At 37.6% G+C, this 20,582-nt stretch overlaps 1 protein-coding gene across 1 annotated transcript in view; it reads right to left on the bottom strand.

The window, feature by feature from the left end:
• Positions 1-4,858: 4,858 nt before the first annotated feature.
• MAN2A1 (mannosidase alpha class 2A member 1) overlaps positions 4,859-20,582 on the bottom strand; it is a 173,934-nt gene continuing 158,210 nt past the window's right edge. Inside the window, exons 20-22 of the mRNA XM_012473931.2 lie at positions 19,643-19,837; positions 9,312-9,422; positions 4,859-7,649 (exon numbers count right to left, since the gene is read on the bottom strand). Of these exons, the coding sequence (XP_012329354.2) occupies positions 7,497-7,649; positions 9,312-9,422; positions 19,643-19,837 (459 nt within the window). The 3' untranslated portion in view covers positions 4,859-7,496. The remainder of the gene's footprint in view (positions 7,650-9,311; positions 9,423-19,642; positions 19,838-20,582) is intronic.

Below are 20,582 nucleotides of genomic sequence, written 5' to 3'. Positions count from 1 at the left end.
TATTAACTGCACTTAGAAAATTCATCTAGATGAATACGTAAATGAATAACTCAAATTGCTTTTCTGGAACACTCACTTCCACATAGCCAGTCTGAAATTATTTCAGTCCTGCATATGACTGAAAAATCCATCCCAAGAAAGTCAAAGGCTCTGAGTCTCCATCCAGGAGGAACTTTCAGCCCAAACAAAGGCCTACCCCCAACTCAAGCTTTGAAAGCCAACCAGTGAGGGTTCCATTTTATTTTACTGGTGTTTCACACATCCAGACCCTGTAAGTATGTCTTGCTTGGTAGCACTGCCATTTAGCTCTGGGACCAGAAAATGAATCCTAAAGCTAAACCTTTAATTTAAAAATCTAAGAGCCAAGAACACTAGTCTGCATGTAAAGCCCGTAAAATAGGCCCTCTTACAATGTCAATCTAAACAATAAATTTTTTAAAAGGCATTTTCAAATAGCAGTGTCCCAATTTCCCTTGTTTGTAGACGTAGAATTTCACAGACAGTTTCTCAACGATGTTTGAAAAAGTCTCAAAGTACTTAAGTTACTTGATATACTCAAAGAAACTAGCTTCCACTGACTCACTGCTCCCACCCCAGCCCCTTTTACTTCTTCTTCCCTTCTACCTCTCATTTTTGGTTGACATTTGGAAGGTTCATCTTGCCACACAGGAGCCAGCTGCAACTCCGTATCTGAATTAAAATACTCTCTGAGTATATGCCAAAGTACCTCTAAAATCTTCATTTTCCTAGTAATCACATGCTTGATTCACTTTTCATTTTAAAAAACCTGTCTACACACCTTATGTTTGAAAAAAAAAAATACCGCAATGTAATAAAGTGCAGCTTATTAAGATTTTTTAGCAAAATGTTTGAGGTTGTGAGGGCAGGAGAGACAAAGTAAAAGGCCATGTTCCAAGGGATTGACTCTGCAATCAAGTGTACCCATTCGGCAAAGCATCCATGTTAAGTAAGAGTGTGGTGCTGGGCAGTGGTGACACCCAAGAGCATCGGTTTAAATGCTTTTAGCTCTCTGCCATGTAACACTAAACTCCAGACACTCGAGGGATTTATGCCTTCATGTAACAAGAAAATTGGAGTTGGTTCATTCAGTAGCTCGGCATCATCAGGGACCAAGGCTCTACTTACCCAGTTGAATCTGTCCTCAGGTTTTTCCTGCAGGGTTACAAAATGGCTGCAGCAGCTCCAGCATCAACACTTACCCAATTCTGTCTTTGAACATGGTCCTGCAAGAATAAGGTGCTCTCCCCTTTTTGAGAGGGAGGAAAGAGGCCTGTCCCAGAAGCTCCCAACTAATTTCCATGATAGGTCATTGGATTGGCCAGAATTGTATAACACGTCAATTCCTAAATCGATAATGCAGTCTGGAGAAGGAAATTATCATGATCAATTTAGAGCAACCATGATTCACCCTTTGAGACTCATGGCTACCTGATACTTGAATAAAATCAGAGTTTTATTAGGAAGAAGAAGGTGAAGGGGCAGCTTTTGGTTGCTAATCAGCCTACAGTATTTTCCACAAGGTCATATCCTTTGAGGGGATTAGGAATACAGCTTGAAAATGTATACATTCATTTCTGGCCACAGGAATTCCGTGAGAGTTTTGAGCAGGCAAATAACATGAACAAACAAACATGTAGATGTAAGCGATTCTGCAGCTTTTTATTCTGAAATTATAATTCTTGTTTATCTACACTTACAGGTGGTAATCACTATCATTCATTTATTAAATATTTACAGAACCCCTGCTGTTCCAAGCGTGGGGATACAATGCAAGAAGGCTGCAGTTCTTGCCCTCGGAGGAGCTTATATTCTAGTAGGGAAGTCAAACAACAAAATTTTGGGTTTGGCTCTGCTACAAGGAAAGGATTACTCAGTGAAGGAGTGGAGGTAGGACTCTGATAAAGTGGCTGGTCAAGAGAAGAGGGCCTTAAGAAGATGACAACTGAACCAAAATGAGAAGGACAGGAGGAGGGCTGCCACTGGGAGATCTGAGGACAGAACCTTTGAAGCAGAGGCAAGTGCAAGGCCCTTAAGAGAAATGATCTGGTGAGCTAGAGACCCAGAAAATCCTAGACAACTGTGAGTAAGAGGGAGAGTGGTAGAAGGCAAGACTGGCTTAAGTCAGGAAAAATTTTTTTAAGCAACACACACAATCAAGTTCACATATGTGGAAGGGCAGGGACAGGCCAGGTAGGGCTTGTAGGCCATGGCAAAGTTTCTGTGTTAATCCAAGTTAGTATGCGTCTACATTTTTCCAAGAGAAACAGAAGATTTTCAAATGTCACTTTTTAGAAGTGGGTAGGGCCGAAAATAGCTTGTAATTGGTTGGTGTTAGGACAAGTGCACAGAATTTGTGGAATGTTTTCAGGCAGTGGAGATTGTAAGGGTGGGACTTAAAGTGTTATTTAGAAAAGTTTTCCACCTCCAGCTCCTATCAAAAAAAAAAAAAAAAGTTTTACAAGACAGAGACCTGACTTCTTGAAAAATGTGCTAGGGCAGCTTTAATGAGCCCATGAATTATTGGGGGAATCTTGTGAAAATGCAGATTCCGATTCAGTAGGTCCGGAGTGGGACCTGTGAGTCTTCATTTCTAACACGTTTCGGGGAACGCCAATGCTTTTTCTCGGATGAGGACCATACTTTGAGTAGCAGCAGGATTCTGGCAAAATGTGGCCTTAAATTTTCAGTTGTACTTTCTACTAATATCTTACACATAACTATGTGCTCCAGACACAGTAGCCACATGTTGCTACTTAAATTAAGATACTCAGTTCCTTATTTGTACTAACCAGATATCAAATATTTAAGAGCTAATAGAGGCTAGTGGCTACCACACTGGACAGAGCAAGCATAAACACTTCCATGATCAAAGAAAGCTTTATAGGACAGCACTACATCAGACAGAAGAAACTACTTCTAGTTCTCTAGTATTTGCTGTTATCATGTCTCCCCCCACCCCCTTTTTATTTTAACAGGGACACATATTGTCTCTACCTGCTAAAATCAAATTCATCTTTGAAGAATTGATTATCTCAAGTCCACTTCTTCTATGGGACCTTTCCTGAAACTCAAACTGGGTGTGTTTTCAGCTTCCTTTAAATCTGCAATCTCCATTTGGTTTTCCTCTGCATGTGTATCTACCGTGTTCTGCCTAGTATCCAAAGCATCTGGGCATCCAACTCCCGTTTCTCTGGTTGTAGAACTCCATTTTCTTTGGGTTGGGGGTGGCACTATTTTCAACGATTTCTCCACGTGATTCAGTTGAACTTAAGTTTATACTCCTAGTCATAATCATTAGCACATGAGCCAGATGAGAACCGTAAATCCAGGATATTTGCTGAAAAAATTAGATAAAAGTGTAGATAAAAGTGCCCTTTCCACTGAGGTCTCTGAGCTGTCTGGATGCCAGTCTGCACCTGCTGGCAGCCATTTTGCCATCCAATGGGCAGGCTTTGTCCAAGAATGAGGACAACTCAGGGGAAAGAAAAACCAAGAGATCCAGACAGAGCCTAGATGGCATCTCATACCTGGCAAGAGCTGGATTTGGAGTGCTATCTACCTTGAACATTAGTTACTGGGTAGTTACAATTTCCTTCTTGCTTCATCTAGTGTGTACTGGAGAAGTCTCACCCTTTACAACCTCTCTTTAAGACGTTTGTTTTCTGCTTTGATACATGGTAGTAACAGGGTACTTGGTAATTCTTTCTACTCCCTTATGATCCAACTTTTCAACATCATAACTGTCCTTTGTTAGTCTGATTGAAGGTTTGTAAAAGGCATTGTAAACATGTGCCCACCTAAAATTTTTCTTTACCAATTTTAATATTCAAATTATTTTAACATGTTAATGATCTAATTTTATGGAGCCAAAGACTTAAGTCTCATTATTTCTCAATGAAAACTATTTTCATTAATGTCTATAGATTGTTATGCTCCTGTGTGTAACTGGATTAATTTTTCTTTTTTTCACTCTTATTGCCCAGGCTGAAGTGCTGTGGTGCAGGGACTGCAACCTCCATGTCCTGGGTTTAAGCAATTCTCCTGCCTCAGCCTCCCAAGTAGCTGGGATTATAGGTGCCCGCCACCATGCCTGGCTAATTTTTGTATGTTTAGTAGAAACAGGGTTTCACCATGTTGGCCAGGCTGGTCTCAAACTCCTGACCTCAAGTGATCCGCCCACCTTGGCCTCCCAAAGTGTTGGGATTACAGATGTGAGCCACCGTGGTTAGCCTTAAGTGGATTCATTTCTTTACTGCATAAGTTATTCAAACCAAGTGCAGATTTCCTAGTTAACATGTACTGTTTACCTGGCTAACCCATGTGTACCTCCCAGAATATTTATTCTCCACCTGTGCCCACTTTCCAGCTTTGAGGAGACTCCCCTCAAGCCACTGAAGCTGTGTAGCAGTCTGGGCCAGCAGGCTGGAGGGTGCCTCCAGTTCTGACTTTTTCAACCCTCTCCCTTCTAGATCAACTCACATGAACCTTCTTAGCCTCATGTCTGAGCTTGCTCCCCTTCACAACTTTGTCCTGCTCATACATGGAATCTGATCACAATCTACCTACCTCCTAATGAGCTCAGAGGGCCTGTGGGCATAGGTGCTAGGAAGGTCCCTAGACTACACCTGAAAGGTGCCTCCAAACCCAGATGTAACACTCACCACCACCCATCTACAACCTTCTCTCTACAACTACATTTTCTAACTAGAACTGGACTAAAGAAACAGCAATCCATCATGAAGGAACAAAGAGCAGGCCCTCAGTACTCCCCTAACCCTTCATTATGTCTTAATACATGTTGACAAAATATGATCAAGAACTACTCTAGAGGACCATGCACATGATAAGATTATCTTTTATTAGAGATCTTATGTTACATATTCCCAAAAAGATATAAAATCTTCCAAGAGAAAATATCAAAACCTGTTGATTCCGAGGTGAACAAAATGGTCAAAATAAAAGCAAACATTTTCTTCCAGACAAAGAAATATAAAAACATTTCGGCACAAGTACAACAAAGGCGTGGGAAGATAATGATAATGATAATGTTTTACAACATGTTTTACAGCATTTTATTTTAATCAGTATTTGTAGAAAACAAGGATGCTAACTTCTTGAACACTGCAGTCATAAACTCAAAATTTCCCCCCCAAAAAAATAAATAAATAAAAGCACTGAACCATTTGGTCAACTGAACATCTGGAATAATAAATGTAATGAAACCTAATAAATATGCCACTGAGATCACAAATGAAGTGTATGGTTTTTAGTGTATGCCAGAGACATTAAATTATTTAATCAGTTTTTGACCACAACCCAAAGCAAAAGCATCCTCTCTTCATTTCCCTGATGATTTATTCTAAAATTAACCTTAAAAAGCAGAAACTTGCTGGTTAAAGAGAATTTCTGCTTTACCTGTGAACTGCTGGTAGCAACACACACTGAATAAAACCCCAGACGGACATGGGACAGATCCATCTTAAAACAACCAGAAGTGGCAAAACCACTGTTATTGCATCAAGATTTTTTTTTATTTCATCTGATCAGAATTTCCACAATGATTAGGCACACTCACTTAACCACAGAACACACGGAACTCCCACAGGAAGATTTTACATTTAAGATGCAATGAAAATACTGATCTTATTCCTGGGATTTACTTCTGGCAACCCTAACATCTGTAGATGTCCACAAAAAGGAAGTCTTTTTCTTTTTTTAGTTGTTTATTTCCCAAAAGTGTGGAAGAAAACTTACAGTACATGTTTATTGCATGAAATTACCCCTTGTAATATCTTTATCAACACTGGTATTAGTTCCTTAATTATTAAAGGCAAAGGAGTTTATGACTTTAACATAACAATAATCTTAGGAGCTGCATCTTGAGTGAAAATCCAAACGATAATCAAACTATATGGTGAAAGAGAAATTGAGTTTTAATTTCTCTATAAATATGTTGGAATGACAAGAGGTAAATGGAGGTTGAAAGCCACATAATATGAAATCTATTAACTCAAAGAGAATTTTCAAAACTGTACATACTCAAAGACTCCTTTCTATGCTAAAATTGAATATTCTAAATGTTGCTATTATTTTAATGTTAAAGGAAACAATAATTTCAAATAAATTTTATTAAACGTATTGTGATGGCACATGGGCTCAGAACTTCACTTTAAGGTTAACACATACAAGTTGAGAACTGAATGAGAATTGAATGAACAAATATATCTCTTAGTAAGATAAACCATGATGAACTATGTAAAAGTGGGTTTCAAAACAGGGTCAATTTTAAAGCATTCTCTCTTTAATACAGTTAACTACTGTGAAATGGAAACAGTAGCTGGATTTTGCATGTTACAAAATCCTTGCTTCAAGTTGCAGTTTCCTTGGCAGCAGCATATTTTAATTAACAATATTTTCCTTCCTTGTTTTGTTTTCTGACATCTCAGTACATTCAAATAGTCAAAATGTTTAGAGTAACATCACCACAAATTTAATGAAACAGATCAGAATGTGGCCAGCATTGTCAGGCAAAAATTACACAATTTATGTGTCATAGAAAGTACCCACCCTCTCCCCAATCCCACAACATCCCCTCTTCCCCAAACAGTAATATGGACACCGATTTAATAAGACTTATAAAAAAATAAGGCACATTTATTTTGATATGGTAATTTTAAAATAGAAACCCCATCTCAGAACACCTGTATTCAAATGAGCTGTGTAAAAAGACACCTTGTGGTACCTAAAATAGATTTATGGTACCTATGGAATTGCTTCTATTTTAGTGAAGATGGAATAAATTGCACCCATCCCACATTGTCAAGTAATGAAAATATGCCTCTTTTTCTACTGTTGAATGATTCAAAATCAGGTATTTCTGGAAATGCTTACAAAGGGTAGGAAGGGAAGGAAAAGGTCAAGAGGTGCACCAGAAAAAGGTATAAAAATCAACTATGTTAATCATAAGGGTGGATGGATTGCACTTTTCCACTTATTTCAACATGTAATTTTTCTAACTAGTATGAATGATTGCAACCATTTTGGTCATTAGCTATTACCCACAAACATTTTATTCCATTTCAGCCAAATAGGTGTTTTTGTAAAACTAATGAAGGATCGGCACACAAATACTTGTAAGAATCTCTTCACAACCCCCAACACAATTAATTAGCATTTAACCTGAGATACAATCTGTTGAGAGGTTGTCTTTAAATATTTCTTCATTTGCTGCATCATTTCATACTGATGGTGGTAGTTCATGGGAGGAAATTTAAAAAAAAGGAAAAGAAACTTGGTTCATAGCATGGCTTTTTTTTTTTTTCTTACTGTAGTGGTAAAAAAAAAAAAAATCACAGAATCACAGAATTCATGTTCTCACAGTAGCCAGAAGCTAAAATAATGTGCTTCTTTATTGCACGTCAAACCAAGAAAGGTATAAAAGCCAATGATTCCTAATCCAAATGTGAAAGTCAGGTTCACCTCAACCGGATTCGGAATGTGCTAATTTCCATTGGACTCAAGTTGATCTCACTTATGTTTTGAGCCGCAGGAGGTGAATGCATCAAGGATAATGATGAAGGTGTGAGACTCTCGACAATAAACTTGTTAAAAAGTTTCTGCACCAACATCTGAAAAATAAATGATAAAATTTGCGTATTTAGATCAACTTTGAAGATTAGCAGCAAAACTATATATTCAGTGAAAATTAGAATGAGAAGGAATAAAACAGTATGTTGAAGTTTTCTTTTAATGAAAAAAGGGTGGATTAAATATACATACATAAGTAATAAAATATATATACCTAAGTTCTCTTTTAAGGAAAAAATGGTGAATTAAATATACATATATACCCACTTGGACATACAGACTATCCTTGGAAGGAAACAGAAAACCAGTAATGGTCATAAGCAACATATTCCGCATTCCTTTTTGTATTGCTTTAGGATTTTATCACGCACAGGGGCTTTTTCAATAAAAGAAAGGACATTCAATGGCCAAGAAGCTTTAAAAACATCCTTATTCTCTTTTAGTCAATACTTATCCCTGACAATGGTGGCCTCATCTACTTTTTCCTGTTCCAACAGAGTTGAGAGCATACAGGTTCACTGCAAAGAAGGTTAATTATGTCATTTGAGTCCCAGTTTATAGAGATGGGGAGGTCATTTGGAAAGTATTTCCCTTACCACTGCCATGTTACATGTCTCTCTGGATCGTGTAATCCCCTTTTGACTCCTTAATGTCAGAATGGTCAGAACCAAGTATACTTAGATCATCAGCAATACGATTGAGTGCAAATATAGTATAATTAAAAAGTAATAATAATATTGGTACTTTCTTGGCATCAGTTCCAAGCAGGGTAGGGTAAAAGAATGTAGAAGCTAATCTAAGTAAGTAAGTAAGTTCAGGGCTCCTACCACATTTTTCTTTTCTTTTCGGACCCTAAACACATGCAAATTTGTAGGGTTTGAACTGAATCACTTGAGTCTGGTCTACAGCATTATTTATGGGGTTTGGGAGGAAAGCTGGGTTAGCTGAGCTGCCTGGTGAGGCAGACCTGCCTGTGTACCTAAATCAGCCCAGCTGCCTTCTCTGAGTCATGGCCCACTCAGTGACAGAGGCAGATTGGAGGTTTGTTTCCTTCCAAGGACAGGCTTGATGGAACTGCCAGAAAGACCAACTTGAAGAGAAATCAAAAATAAGCAGTCGGCAAGCTGTGCTCAGACTGAGGATCTGTTTGGCCTGCACAGTGTTGACTCATATGCAAATCTGTATTAATCAGAAGACCAAGACCTACATTTTCCCAAGGGGAAACAACTGATTGGTGCTATGTACAGCTGTCTCTTGGGCTGTCGGTGGATTATCCCACTAACCTATAGTCTCAATGTTCCCAGTTGCTTCTTTATGGCTACCTCTACAAGCTTCAGTTATTACACACTTGCCTTGGCCTCTGTAATGCTGAACTAGATGACATGTGTGGTTCAGGGGAGGAGAAAACTAGGGGTCTGGGAACAAGAAGCTTTGTAGGTTGGAAATAGAAGGCCTAGGAAATGACAAGAGCATTGCCTTCAAATGTGCATAAATTCCAGCTATGCCTTTTGATGTTGACAAGGAAAGGAGACTGAAGTTTTGAGACAGTGCATTTTTAAGATGGGGAGTTCAAACTAATTTGCAGACTAAGGGAAATGAGACAGTAAAGAGGCAATGAAACGTGATCTTATTGTCAAGACCTTTCAAAAAGATGATTTCAAAGCACACTAACTCAGTAAGCAAAAATAACCTTTTCAACTTACCTTTCCCTGAGTAGTAGAACAAAGCAGCCCTGTGCCTTTGCTAGAGAACCGACAATCAAATCCTTTTCTGTGGAGGATCAAGGCTGCCTCATCGGAATGCCCACTGCCCACCTGCAAATGAGCAGAATGTAGTCACACCATGCAGACAATAAAGCAAATATTAACAGTACTTCACACAGCACTCTCTTGATGTCGGCATCCAAAAACATATTTATTTAGCAAGAAAGTTAGGCAAATTCATTTCTCCTCAGGCCCAGGCTCACTGCCCATTTACCTGCTATCATGCTCTCCTACCTGTACTGAGCCAGGTGAGATTATGTTCTAAGGTTACTTGTTGGGTAACCTCATGCCTTGGTTTCCCCTATAATCCCTGAGAACTTAGGTTTCCTTATGTCCATACATTATATATTGTTTTATCAAAGTTTCTTTAAATAAAGCATTTTGTTTTCATCTTACTTTTCTAATGCACACATCAGCTGAATAAACTGCACCTAAACTTAGTCCTTATCTGGTCATTGAATGACATACCATCTAACTTAAAAGTCACATATACTTCTTTATTAAACACTAAATTTTGCTAATTGTATTAATACTCTTTAATATATTGATTCATAATTTTATATTAGAGCTATTTAATATTTAAATTTAGCTATGCTTTCACTTGCTAAGCCAGCTCACATTTACTAGCTTGACATATCATTTAGGTTGATACTGCAGAAGTTATTGTTGAAGGGCAGGCAAAAATAAAAACACTAAACATGACAAGTCAGCTATGGGGGTCAGTATACATTTTCTTGCAATTAAATTTCTCACATCCATTTAAGCACCAATGTCATGAATGGTTCAGGTCTCTGAATTTTAAATTATAATTATCTTAATAAAGTGTATGTTTCCTAAAGTTGGAAGGTGTATATGACAATAAGAAAAATGAATTAAAAATCCCTGGAAAAATTAAGAAACATACAGTTTTTTTAAAAAAAGAGTCATGTGCTGCTCAGCACTGACATTGTGATAAAACTGATTTTTTCCTCTGTTCTCTGGCTACAGACAGGAATATGTCCAAACTCTTGATCATCCTCACTAGGGGATAAGATTTTTTAATGTACTAAAGAGACATCTTTCCTGAATAGCTGCCAGCATCTCCGCCACTGATTTGATTTTAATGTGCCTGAACAGTTTAAAGCTGTCCTCACCTCACTCTTGGCTAGAATAACCTATGTTATGATGTTTCACACTGGTACTTTGTAGGGGTACTGCTAAGATTTTGTCTGAAGAAAGAGAAAAGTCATTTAAGGAATTCTGAGTCATCACAAGACCACATGATACAGCAATTTTAAATCATATGATAAAAATTTCTAATGAATTTCAATACATTTAAAACACCCTCCCCATGTAGCATAAAAGTAACACATAGGAAAATCCTTCATTTATGGTATTATTAGATCTCCAAAAGAATAACAGAGGACTCTATCATGTGCCAACTGTGAAACCCTGGGATAATTTCTTCTTCCTAAATATACATTTTCTTCCCTGTAAAATGGAGGTAATGCTTCTATTATTTTTTTCATGGAGTCACTGTGTGGATTAATCTGTTGAAAATACCATGTAAATACCCTCACATAGCCTTGTATGGCAGAATGCACTAGTGCAGGAGCTGTGGAGTAAGAGTGGTTCAGAGCCTGAGTCGGGAGTCAGACAGCTGATCTGGATCTTTGCCCTACAATCTACCAGCTGCGGATTTCAGCAAAACCACATTTTCCTTTTCTGTAAAATGAAGATGAAATGAAATGAAATAACTTAACAAAGACCTGGCCAAGTGTCTGGCACACAGGAAGCCCTTTGTAAGTCGCCAATATTATTTCCATCAATGTAATCCATCAAATAAATATTGGTGATCATTTTTGTAATAGTTACAAATTAAACAATACTCTTATTTAACTTCTTATTCATATATTTCCTTTATTGACATTAAAACTTTGTAGCTAAATAATCAGGGAACTCCCAAATTATATGTCTACAGTCACACATCAAAATCATAATGAAGTCTGTATTCAGATTCACAGATTAGACAGCCTCTTAATTAAACTATTTTTTTTTTTGAGACGGAGTTTCACTCTTATTACCCAGGCTGGAGTGCAATGGCGCGATCTCAGCTCACCGCAACCTCCGCCTCCCGGGTTCAGGCAATTCTCCTGCCTCAGCCTCCTGAGTATCTGGGATTACAGGCATGCACCACTGTGCCCAGCTAATTTTTTGTATTTTTTAGTAGAGACGGGGTTTCACCATGTTGACCAGGATGGTCTCGATCTCTTGACCTTGTGATCCACCCGCCTCGGCCTCTCAAAGTGCTGGGATTACAGGCGTGAGCCACCGCGCCCGGCCCTTAATTAAACTATTTTAAAAGCACGTATCACTATTAAAAGCATCTGGCCATTTTAACTCATTGATTCATCCTTATACACTACTTGATAGCATGCATTGCTAAAATTTCTGCAACACATTTGCTCTTGCAATAATGAATTCCTAAGGCCTTTATAGCAACAGAAAGAGACAAAAAAAAGTGGGAAGGGAAACACCTTTGGAATTCTACATTTGAATCCTACAAGAGATTTAAACCGACAATACAAAAATAGAGATAAAAGTCATAAAAATTAACTTTCACTGATAGAAAAAGTTATACTTTCTCTCAAAACTAAAATTACATCACTTTTGTAAGAACAAACTGAAAATAGCAATCATCTTGTCCAAGTTTTTAAAAAATCAAATATTCATGAAAGTATCAGTTTTCAAGCAAAAATACCTGAGGCAAAGCAGCAGTTTTTCAGTTTCAAAGTCTGTCTAGACATTTTATTTCCAAGAAAACTGTTTTTCAAAGTAGGGAAACTGTGAATTTAACTTGAATATGCATGCAGGAAAACAGATACCTTCAAGCAGTCAAACTGTCTGCTCTAGGAGAGTAAACAGATTTTCAAAGAATTGCTTTTACATTCATTAATGCATAGTAATATCTGGACCCCATACAAGGGGAGGATGTGGGGAAGAAAATTTACAATTTTTGAAATTGTGCCAAGCACTGTGGTGGGTAAGTATCTTTGTAAACAGATTAGATCACTTTTAAGGCTGGATTTGAAGTGAGGCTGGGGTTTTCAAAAGTTACACAGGGAAAACCTGTTGCAAATTTATTTCAGGGGATAAAACCAACATTCAGCTCATAGACTAAGCTGGGCCTCTGAGGCTTTTCCAGCAACTTGGTGGAGTATGGGGAAAGATAATTTGGTTTGCAGAATGAAGCCATCAGATAAAGCTGGCCTTAGAGAAAGCTGGATCACACCAAAGATTTTTCCACCATGAACCATTTATGTGACTTTGAGTAAACCTCTATAAATTCAGCAAGCTAGAAGAGTACCTCTGAGGACAGAGGGTCAACTGCAGTGTCAGTATCAGTCATTGCTAATACCTGTTGAGCCCTTGCTGTGTGCCATACTCTGTGCAGAATGGTTTTCATTGATTAACTCATTTTGTCTGACAACAGCCTTTGAAATAGTTGAGGTGGTATATGAGTTTGTATTACTATATGTAAATACACAGGAAAATCTCCATCACAAAGCATTCTCTCTTGTACTCAAATAGCAATGACTGCTAATGTAGTGACCCTGCATTAGCCCTTAGTCTTCTCCCTCCAATGGTTGGTATATCCTTCTGTAGATGTCCTGTTATTATTGAGGACACAAGAAAAATAGACAGTGTATTCCCTAACACTTTCAGTGCTCCCTCTCCCTTCTTGTTCCCATGCAGGACAGTATAAGAATCTGAGAAGTCATCTGGACTCAGACACACCTGCGTGTGCTCCCAGCACCATTTGCTGGCTGTGTGCCTAGACAGTTACCTATAATATCACTAGGTCAGTTAGTTTCCTCTTCTGTAAGATAGGATAAAAATATTGCCTACCTTCTTAGTGTTGTTGTGAGAGCTTTAAATAAAGTTCACGTAAAGCACTTGGCACAATGCCTGGCAAATAGACAATTTTAGATATGATATTTTTAAATATCTGAGGAATTATTAACAAAGTATTAAGTTGGTGCAAAAGTAATTGTAGCTTTGTCATTACTTTTAGTGGCAAAAACTGCAATTACTTTTGCAGCAACCTAAAATATCAGGAATATAAGTCAAAGTGACATCAAGATTTACTCTGGCAATAAATGTCAACATCTAATTTATAAAGAAGTGACAATGTTTTTACCCCCTTATTAGTGAAAACCACCATTGCTCATAACTGAACTATCACAGGTGAGAACCTTGTCAAGCACTCATAGGGCTTATTATGTGCCACACACTGTTCTAAGCACTTTACTAACACTAAAATTATCTCCAATGCTCAGACCATCTCTATAGTGAGTACCATTACCATCTCCATGTTACTAAGGAGGAGCACGGGACTCAGCGAGTTAAGTGACTTGCTCTAAGTCACATGATTAGAAAGCAAAGGAGACATGCTAACACCCAGGACATCTGTTTCCAAAGTCTAAGCTTTTAACAGCTTCCTTCTCCTGCCTTTGCACTAGCTATGAATTTGTGCTCATGGATACCTAGCCAGGAGAGAAAAGATAAGAATTATTTTTGATGTAAAATAATAAAATACTGTAAACTAAAGGAGATAACTCCACCAATTTATGGCTGAAAAGGGGGAGTATTGATTGATGGTTCCAGCAGAGATAAAACTATAACTTATCAAAAAATATATCAATTCAGAAAGCAAGCTTTGGAAATTGTAATTTCCTTCCATCTACCACCTACCCATCTATCCATTCACCCCACTTCAAATAGGATTTAAGGCCATTCTGAAAATTATACACATGACAGTCTCTTCTAAGGAAAAAAGTAGGCGAATAGTCCTCTACCAAAGATATTAAGATGTGAGTTATGTCATTCTCCTCTCGCACCAAAAGAAACAGTAAACTTTTGGAAGTAAACTTATGGCTAAAGAGAAGCCATAACTTTGGCCAAATTGTCCAGGACTCATGGGATCCCACCCTCCTCACAGGGTTAGTAAGGTGCATATAGATTAAGGCATGGCTACATATCTAGTGGCAATATTTCTCCATCCCACTCAGATTCCTTGAAAATACCTAACACTCATCTCTAGTGCATTCTGGCAGCTGGAAAGGTTAGAAAATTGCATGCTTCATTATAACTGCTAAGATGGGAAATAACCAGTAAAAATTCATTTTTTAGAGTGCTCATTAAAATGTCCAATAATAGCTATCCTGATTTGATCAACAAGATAAAATGACAGAAAGAAAGGGAAAGCAAATGGTTGTTCTTAGATATGTACAACAAAGGATTTTTTTTTTTTCCCACAATTTTCACCTTTCCAGAAGCCAGGGAGATCAATAAAGCACCAATCAATTCTTATAAGAAAGACAAATAAAGTAAAATCCTCAAACTGCCTTTTATAAGAAAAGAAGAGGCAGAATGCACAAGTGGAGGAGAAAATCTTATTCAGTAAGTGGTGCTGATACTGAAAGATGGCTAGCTATTTGCAAGAAACAGTTAAACACAAATAAATTACATAGAGAATAAAGAGTTAAACATGGTGTGTATATATATATATACACACACACATACACACATAATTAAATTAAATAAATATTTGTAAATATAAAAGCCATGGAATAATCTAAAAAAAAAAAAAGAGCTGAACTATGTATCACTTTTCTAAAGTGATTCCAAGTAGAATGGCTCCATGAAGCTGAGCTTAACCAGCTTCCTCTTTGTCCCTCTATTCCAGGCTGAACCTGCACCTCCAGCTTCAGAAGCCTGACTCATGATTTGTCCTCCCAAGAGATCCTTCCAGCATCTTCTATTCCCAATCTCCCTTCTTCTTAAATAATGGCCCTTTCCTGATGACAAGGCTTTTGCATTTAGTGTATGAGTGGTGTTCCTGTTCCCTCAGTTTCAAACTTTTACAGAAGCGTCTTTGTAGTATCTCAAGCTCTTCATAGCATAGGGAAAGGGGGTGATCAAGGAAAAGAGTTGAAAGGCCAGCAGAATAGGAAAGCTAACTGGTAAGTTTGTAATAGTGGCTGGAAAGGGCAAGGCCACACAGCATGCTGTGAGGCAGGGCTTCAAGAAATGTTTGTTCCCCTCTTCATCTGATTTCTAATGCACAGCATATAATCATTTTCCGAAAATTGACGTAAAGCAGAAAAGCAACACGTCTGTCTAAAAGCAAGCTATGTCTATATAAAAACATAAACTCATCTACTAATGTAGAGCAATCCCTGAAAACTTGGACTTTTAGAAAAAAAATTAGTAATTCTAAAAATGTCAAACACTACCCTCTGAGGCCTCACACAGCACTTGAGATTCAGAAGGCCTGGCTGTAGGTCTAATTCTGCCATTTACTACTGGGTAATTTTATTTTTATCATTTAACTTAGTTCTAAATCTTACTTTCCTAATTTAGGATATGGAGATAACTCAACAATGTCATCAGAAGAATTTGTAAAAATTACTAATTTCTAGGCTCTCCTCCCCAGCCCTATAGAATCAGAATCTCAGAGATCTGGAAATTTGTAAACGTCTCTATGTTTAAAATCTCCCATGTGATCTGGACAGTGAATCTGAGGGCCAGTAGTTGGAACTGGGGAACCACCTCAGTGGGTTATCATACCTGTAGCCTGCAACTTGTCTCCCTCACTGTTCCTTGAGTCTATAACCCTTTATCCCAAAAGTCAAGAAAACCAACTGAGGTTTAGAATTGAGAAACCTTTAGACAGCAGCCCAGGGGAGAGCCAAGCAAGGGTGTTCTCTATCATGGTGCCAAAGGAATTGGTCAGGCAGGAAGACACATGTCCTTATCATGCTAAGGTGGTCTTCAGACACATTTCTCATGAAATACTGTGGTGGTCAGGAAAATGCTTACTTAAATACAGGCCAATGCAGACTTGAGGTCTTGCTTGGAATCTTTGTCTATTTTGACATTATTTCAAGGGGAAAAAAATGAGTTGCAATCTCCAAATGAACAGCCCATTATTGCACATTGGAAGCTTCTAGCACACAAAAACAGGAATCCAATCCAAAATGCTTAGGTCTGGCTTCCGCACTCTGCACTTACTCATCGAGTCACTTTGGTCTTTCTTTTAGTATAAGCATGGAATTATACTAGGCACTTTGTAAGTATAGCTTTCTTTGAATCAATATCTACAACAGTTCCCTTCAATGATTATCTTTCTGTTAACAGGTTAGGGCGATTCTTTAAAGAAGTGGTTGTGAATGGACCAATCTGTCCTCTTGGATTACTAGTGGGCTTTTAAACAATTGTTATAAATATGTGCTGCTAAGAGTCAAAGGCTAACACAGAAACTGGCACCAATACATATGATAATGTAAAACTTCCAAGCATTTAGTTCTGATTATGTGCCAGCATGGTAGTTATCAATAGGAATTAACATTTCAGTTTTTATTCTTCTTGGTCAAATCTTTATGTTGTTAAGTTACTCTCTATTCCCTCTGCTAAAACCCCAATCTGCACCCAGGTTGGAGTAAGTGTCGTTAAGATAACAATGTATGTTTACAAAGTGTTTCTGTTTTCAAATGGCTTTCATAATAGGATTTCATCAGTTTCTAGCAAAAGACCTGACATAGGAATGCGTGACATTAGCCTCATGTTATAAATGGTAGCTGAGTCAGCAGTCACTCAGGAAACAGGTAGGGAGGGTGGCCCACCTGTCCAAAGGCACGAAGCCAGGTGGCTGCAGTGAACGCAGACCAGACTACAGAGGGCCTAAATGCTCAGGGTCTGAACCAATTCAGTAAGCAATGAGGTTTTTTTAATCTGAAAAGTGATTAGATTCATATTACAAGAAAATAGTCAAAAGCAGGAAGGATGTAAAGAAGTCAGTTACCACTAAAAAAAGATGACATGAAAAACAAGTTCCAGGCTTCACTTACAGAAGGTAAAACCCTATACCCACTGACTCTAGTTAGCTCCAGCTGCTTCCAGAAAACAATCACATTTAAAACAACTACAGTGGAGGAGCCACCCAGAAGTGAGGCTAAGGGATTGTGACCGCCTATCCTCCCCATTAGCCTCTGGGTTCTTTGGGTCACTGATGTCCTCTACCATCTATGCCAGGTGGTGATAACCTGAAGCCCAGGGTCTTTGGTGCCCTCCATTCTATTCCTTACTTTTCTTTTAGCTCATGAATTAATAACATGACACCTCAGGGAGAAAAAATAGACTACAAAAAAAAAAAAAAAAAACAGCAGAATCCTAGAAAAAACATCTACACAATTCACTGATTCAAAATAGTTTTTGAGATCCTACTATGTGCAGGCACTGTTCTTCACAGGGGATACAGCAATGAATAAAGGAGAAACACAACTCTCCTGGAGCTTCTGTTCTAGTCACGTATCTGTCTGGCCTCAGGGCCTTCACACTTGTTCTTTTCCTGGAGCACTCTACCCTCAGAAATCTGCAGGAATCTCTTATTCTCTGACTTTGTTCAGATTTTTACTCCATTATCATCTCTGTGAGGCCCTCTCTACATACCTTAATCAAAATTGTGTCACCTCCTCTCAACGACCCTTCCTTTTTTACTCCTCCATAACACTTAACACCATCTAACTTATTACATATTTCTCTTATTTTTTCTTATTTTTCTCCTCCCATTAGAATCTAAGCTCCAGAAGGGCAGGGGCATTTGTCTGTTTTGTTTACAGCTGTATCCCTAGTGTCTACGGCAGTAACTGGCATGTAGTGGGTATGAAATAAATCCTGCAGGTTCACTCACATGATTTTTAAAAGTCTTTCAACACACACACACACACACAAACACTAAATCCTGCAAGTTCACTAATGTGATTTTAAAAAGCCTTTCAACACACACACACACGCACATGCACATATATATAGGCCTCAAGCATTTGCTTGTATTCATTACTACAAGTCATATATGTTTGACTGCATAGCTGAGCATCACATCCTTATCTCTGAAGGAAACCAAAATACTTCTTTCTCAAATAACAGGATTATTGAGCTGAAGAAGGAAAAAACACAGGGGCCATACTGTCCCTTCTTCAGCAATTTTACTAGAAGTCTTCATCTCTTCCTTTCTGCCTGTTCCTGACTAAAGACAGGCCCCTTTACAAGGGCTGCTAATCAGCTCCGAGATAGCAGCACCAGAGCATCTAGGGACAGACTTCACTCTTCCCATAAATTTATCCTCCCACATTTTCTTGCCTTTTGGAAGCCTCAAGATGCTTTCTTCTTCTTTGTCTTGTCTCTAGAGGATTTACGGCTCTTTGTTAAAATATTATTTAAGCAAGTCCCAAAACCACTGCCTTGGGGAAAAAGTACTTTTGAACTGGGGCCTCTCCCAAGTGGCGGATACAGCATGTACAATGTAGTACTGCTATTTGTCCCGTATGTCTGACTTTCGTTTTCAACAGTGTCTCAACTAAAAATCTATAAAGGAAAGAAATTATATATTTTTCCTATATCTTAGACATAAAGTTGTAAATCTCTAAAGTCCAAATTATAGGCATTTATCCTTACTTTATTGCTTTAGTTCTTTGTTCTAAATTAAACATTTCTCGCCTCTTATATTGTCTTTAAACATGAGCATCCTCTTCTTTTCATACTTAGGCCAGCCATTTACCATGAGATATTTTCCACAGAATCCATAACCACTTATTATTTCCAGCTAAATCTATGTCAGTTTGCAATATCAAAACAGCTCTGCAACACATAAGAACGATGTCAAATGTCTAATTCTTATTCTTTCCAAATGCAGTCTTTTTGATGTTAAAAACAGGTATGTATATAACTGCTGTCTAACTGAATTAAACTTCATACCTAATCAAACTTCCTCATGCTTTTCCTCTAATATTTCTTCTAACCAATTGGTTTTCTTACAGGAAACTGAGTTGCAGTGATTCTCAAGAGAAAGATATGAAAATACAAAGCTTCTGATACAGAAATAACTAAGTACTATTTCTCTAACTTCTGAGAGATACAGTCTAACAAGGACAAATGAATGAGAAAAGTCAGTAGTGCTAAACTTAAGGCCCAGATCTCCTACCTACTATGTTGATATTTCCTGACCTGCTCACCATACAGAACTTTTCTAAGAATCAAGTAAATTAGTATCAGGATATGCTCTAAAATATAGAGCAATAGTCAAATGAAAAAGCTTTTGGCTAATGGTGAAGCCCTCTTAATAATTTCTCAAAGTATAGTAAAGCATACAGTATTTTTTTTCTTTCCTTACCCCCTTAAAACAAGTATATAATAAACAGCAATTTTTATAGGTATATTTTGAGACATACCTTTGACTGTATTGTTCTCAGATTAACCAGATGAATGTCACAAGGCAAAGATGACTGTAATGGAGAGAATTCACCTTGCAGCTCAAGGGTAGGTGAGGAGAACTTATTTGCCATTGGAAAGACTGGATGGTTCATGAGAGAAGAAGTTATGTGGCTAAGGAGAGAAGGATAACTGACCGAATTCTTTTCTTCTTCCTATCAAGAAAAAACAAAAATGTTTAGGGTCTATATTTCCAGTTCTCATTACATTAATAGAATTATCCGAGAGGGTTTAAATATAAAAATATATTAATATTTTGATTTTATTATATTTTATAAATAAGTCTTAGAAAATACGCCATAAACTACCAAGTTTAGTTGTAAGCAATACAAGAAAATAAACAGTGTATATCTAACTCATATGTTTAAAATATCTCTTTCATTGATTTAATACTAAAAATACCAAAAAATTTCCTACAAACATTTTAGGACAAGGCATACCTTTTTATGAAAATTCTCAACCTATCACAAAACTCTCAGAAGTACAAGGATTGGGCTGTACATAGATTATTTGTAGTGCATCATCAAATATTATCTCCCTTCTCAGGTTTCATCCATCACATTCTTGTGCTTTCATTTATACACCTTAACAAGACCACAATGGAAGGTACTGATTCAAAGCTATAGTCCATGATGTTAACAAATGATAGGAACTAAATGTTACCCAATGATAGAATTTTTTAAAAATAAAACTCTCAAAATAAATCCAGTTTTTATATATAAATAACATAGGTGACACACCTAGATCATCTGTTTTCTTTCCACTTGGTAAATCATTGCCAATTGTTTCACTATTCTATTCCAAAACTAGAAGTGTTAAATGTTACTTAATAGTTATCACACACTTACATAGTATATGATTATTCTATATAATTTAAAATGCTTTAGTCTTTGCTATGGT

The sequence above is a fragment of the Aotus nancymaae genome, unplaced genomic scaffold (assembly GCF_030222135.1).
Source record: "Aotus nancymaae isolate 86718 unplaced genomic scaffold, 86718_ANA_hifiasm-v0.15.2.pri h1tg000014l, whole genome shotgun sequence".
Lineage (NCBI taxonomy): Eukaryota > Metazoa > Chordata > Mammalia > Primates > Aotidae > Aotus > Aotus nancymaae.
The sequence above is the reverse complement of the archived record's forward strand: the minus strand, read 5'-3'. Positions and strand labels throughout refer to the sequence as shown.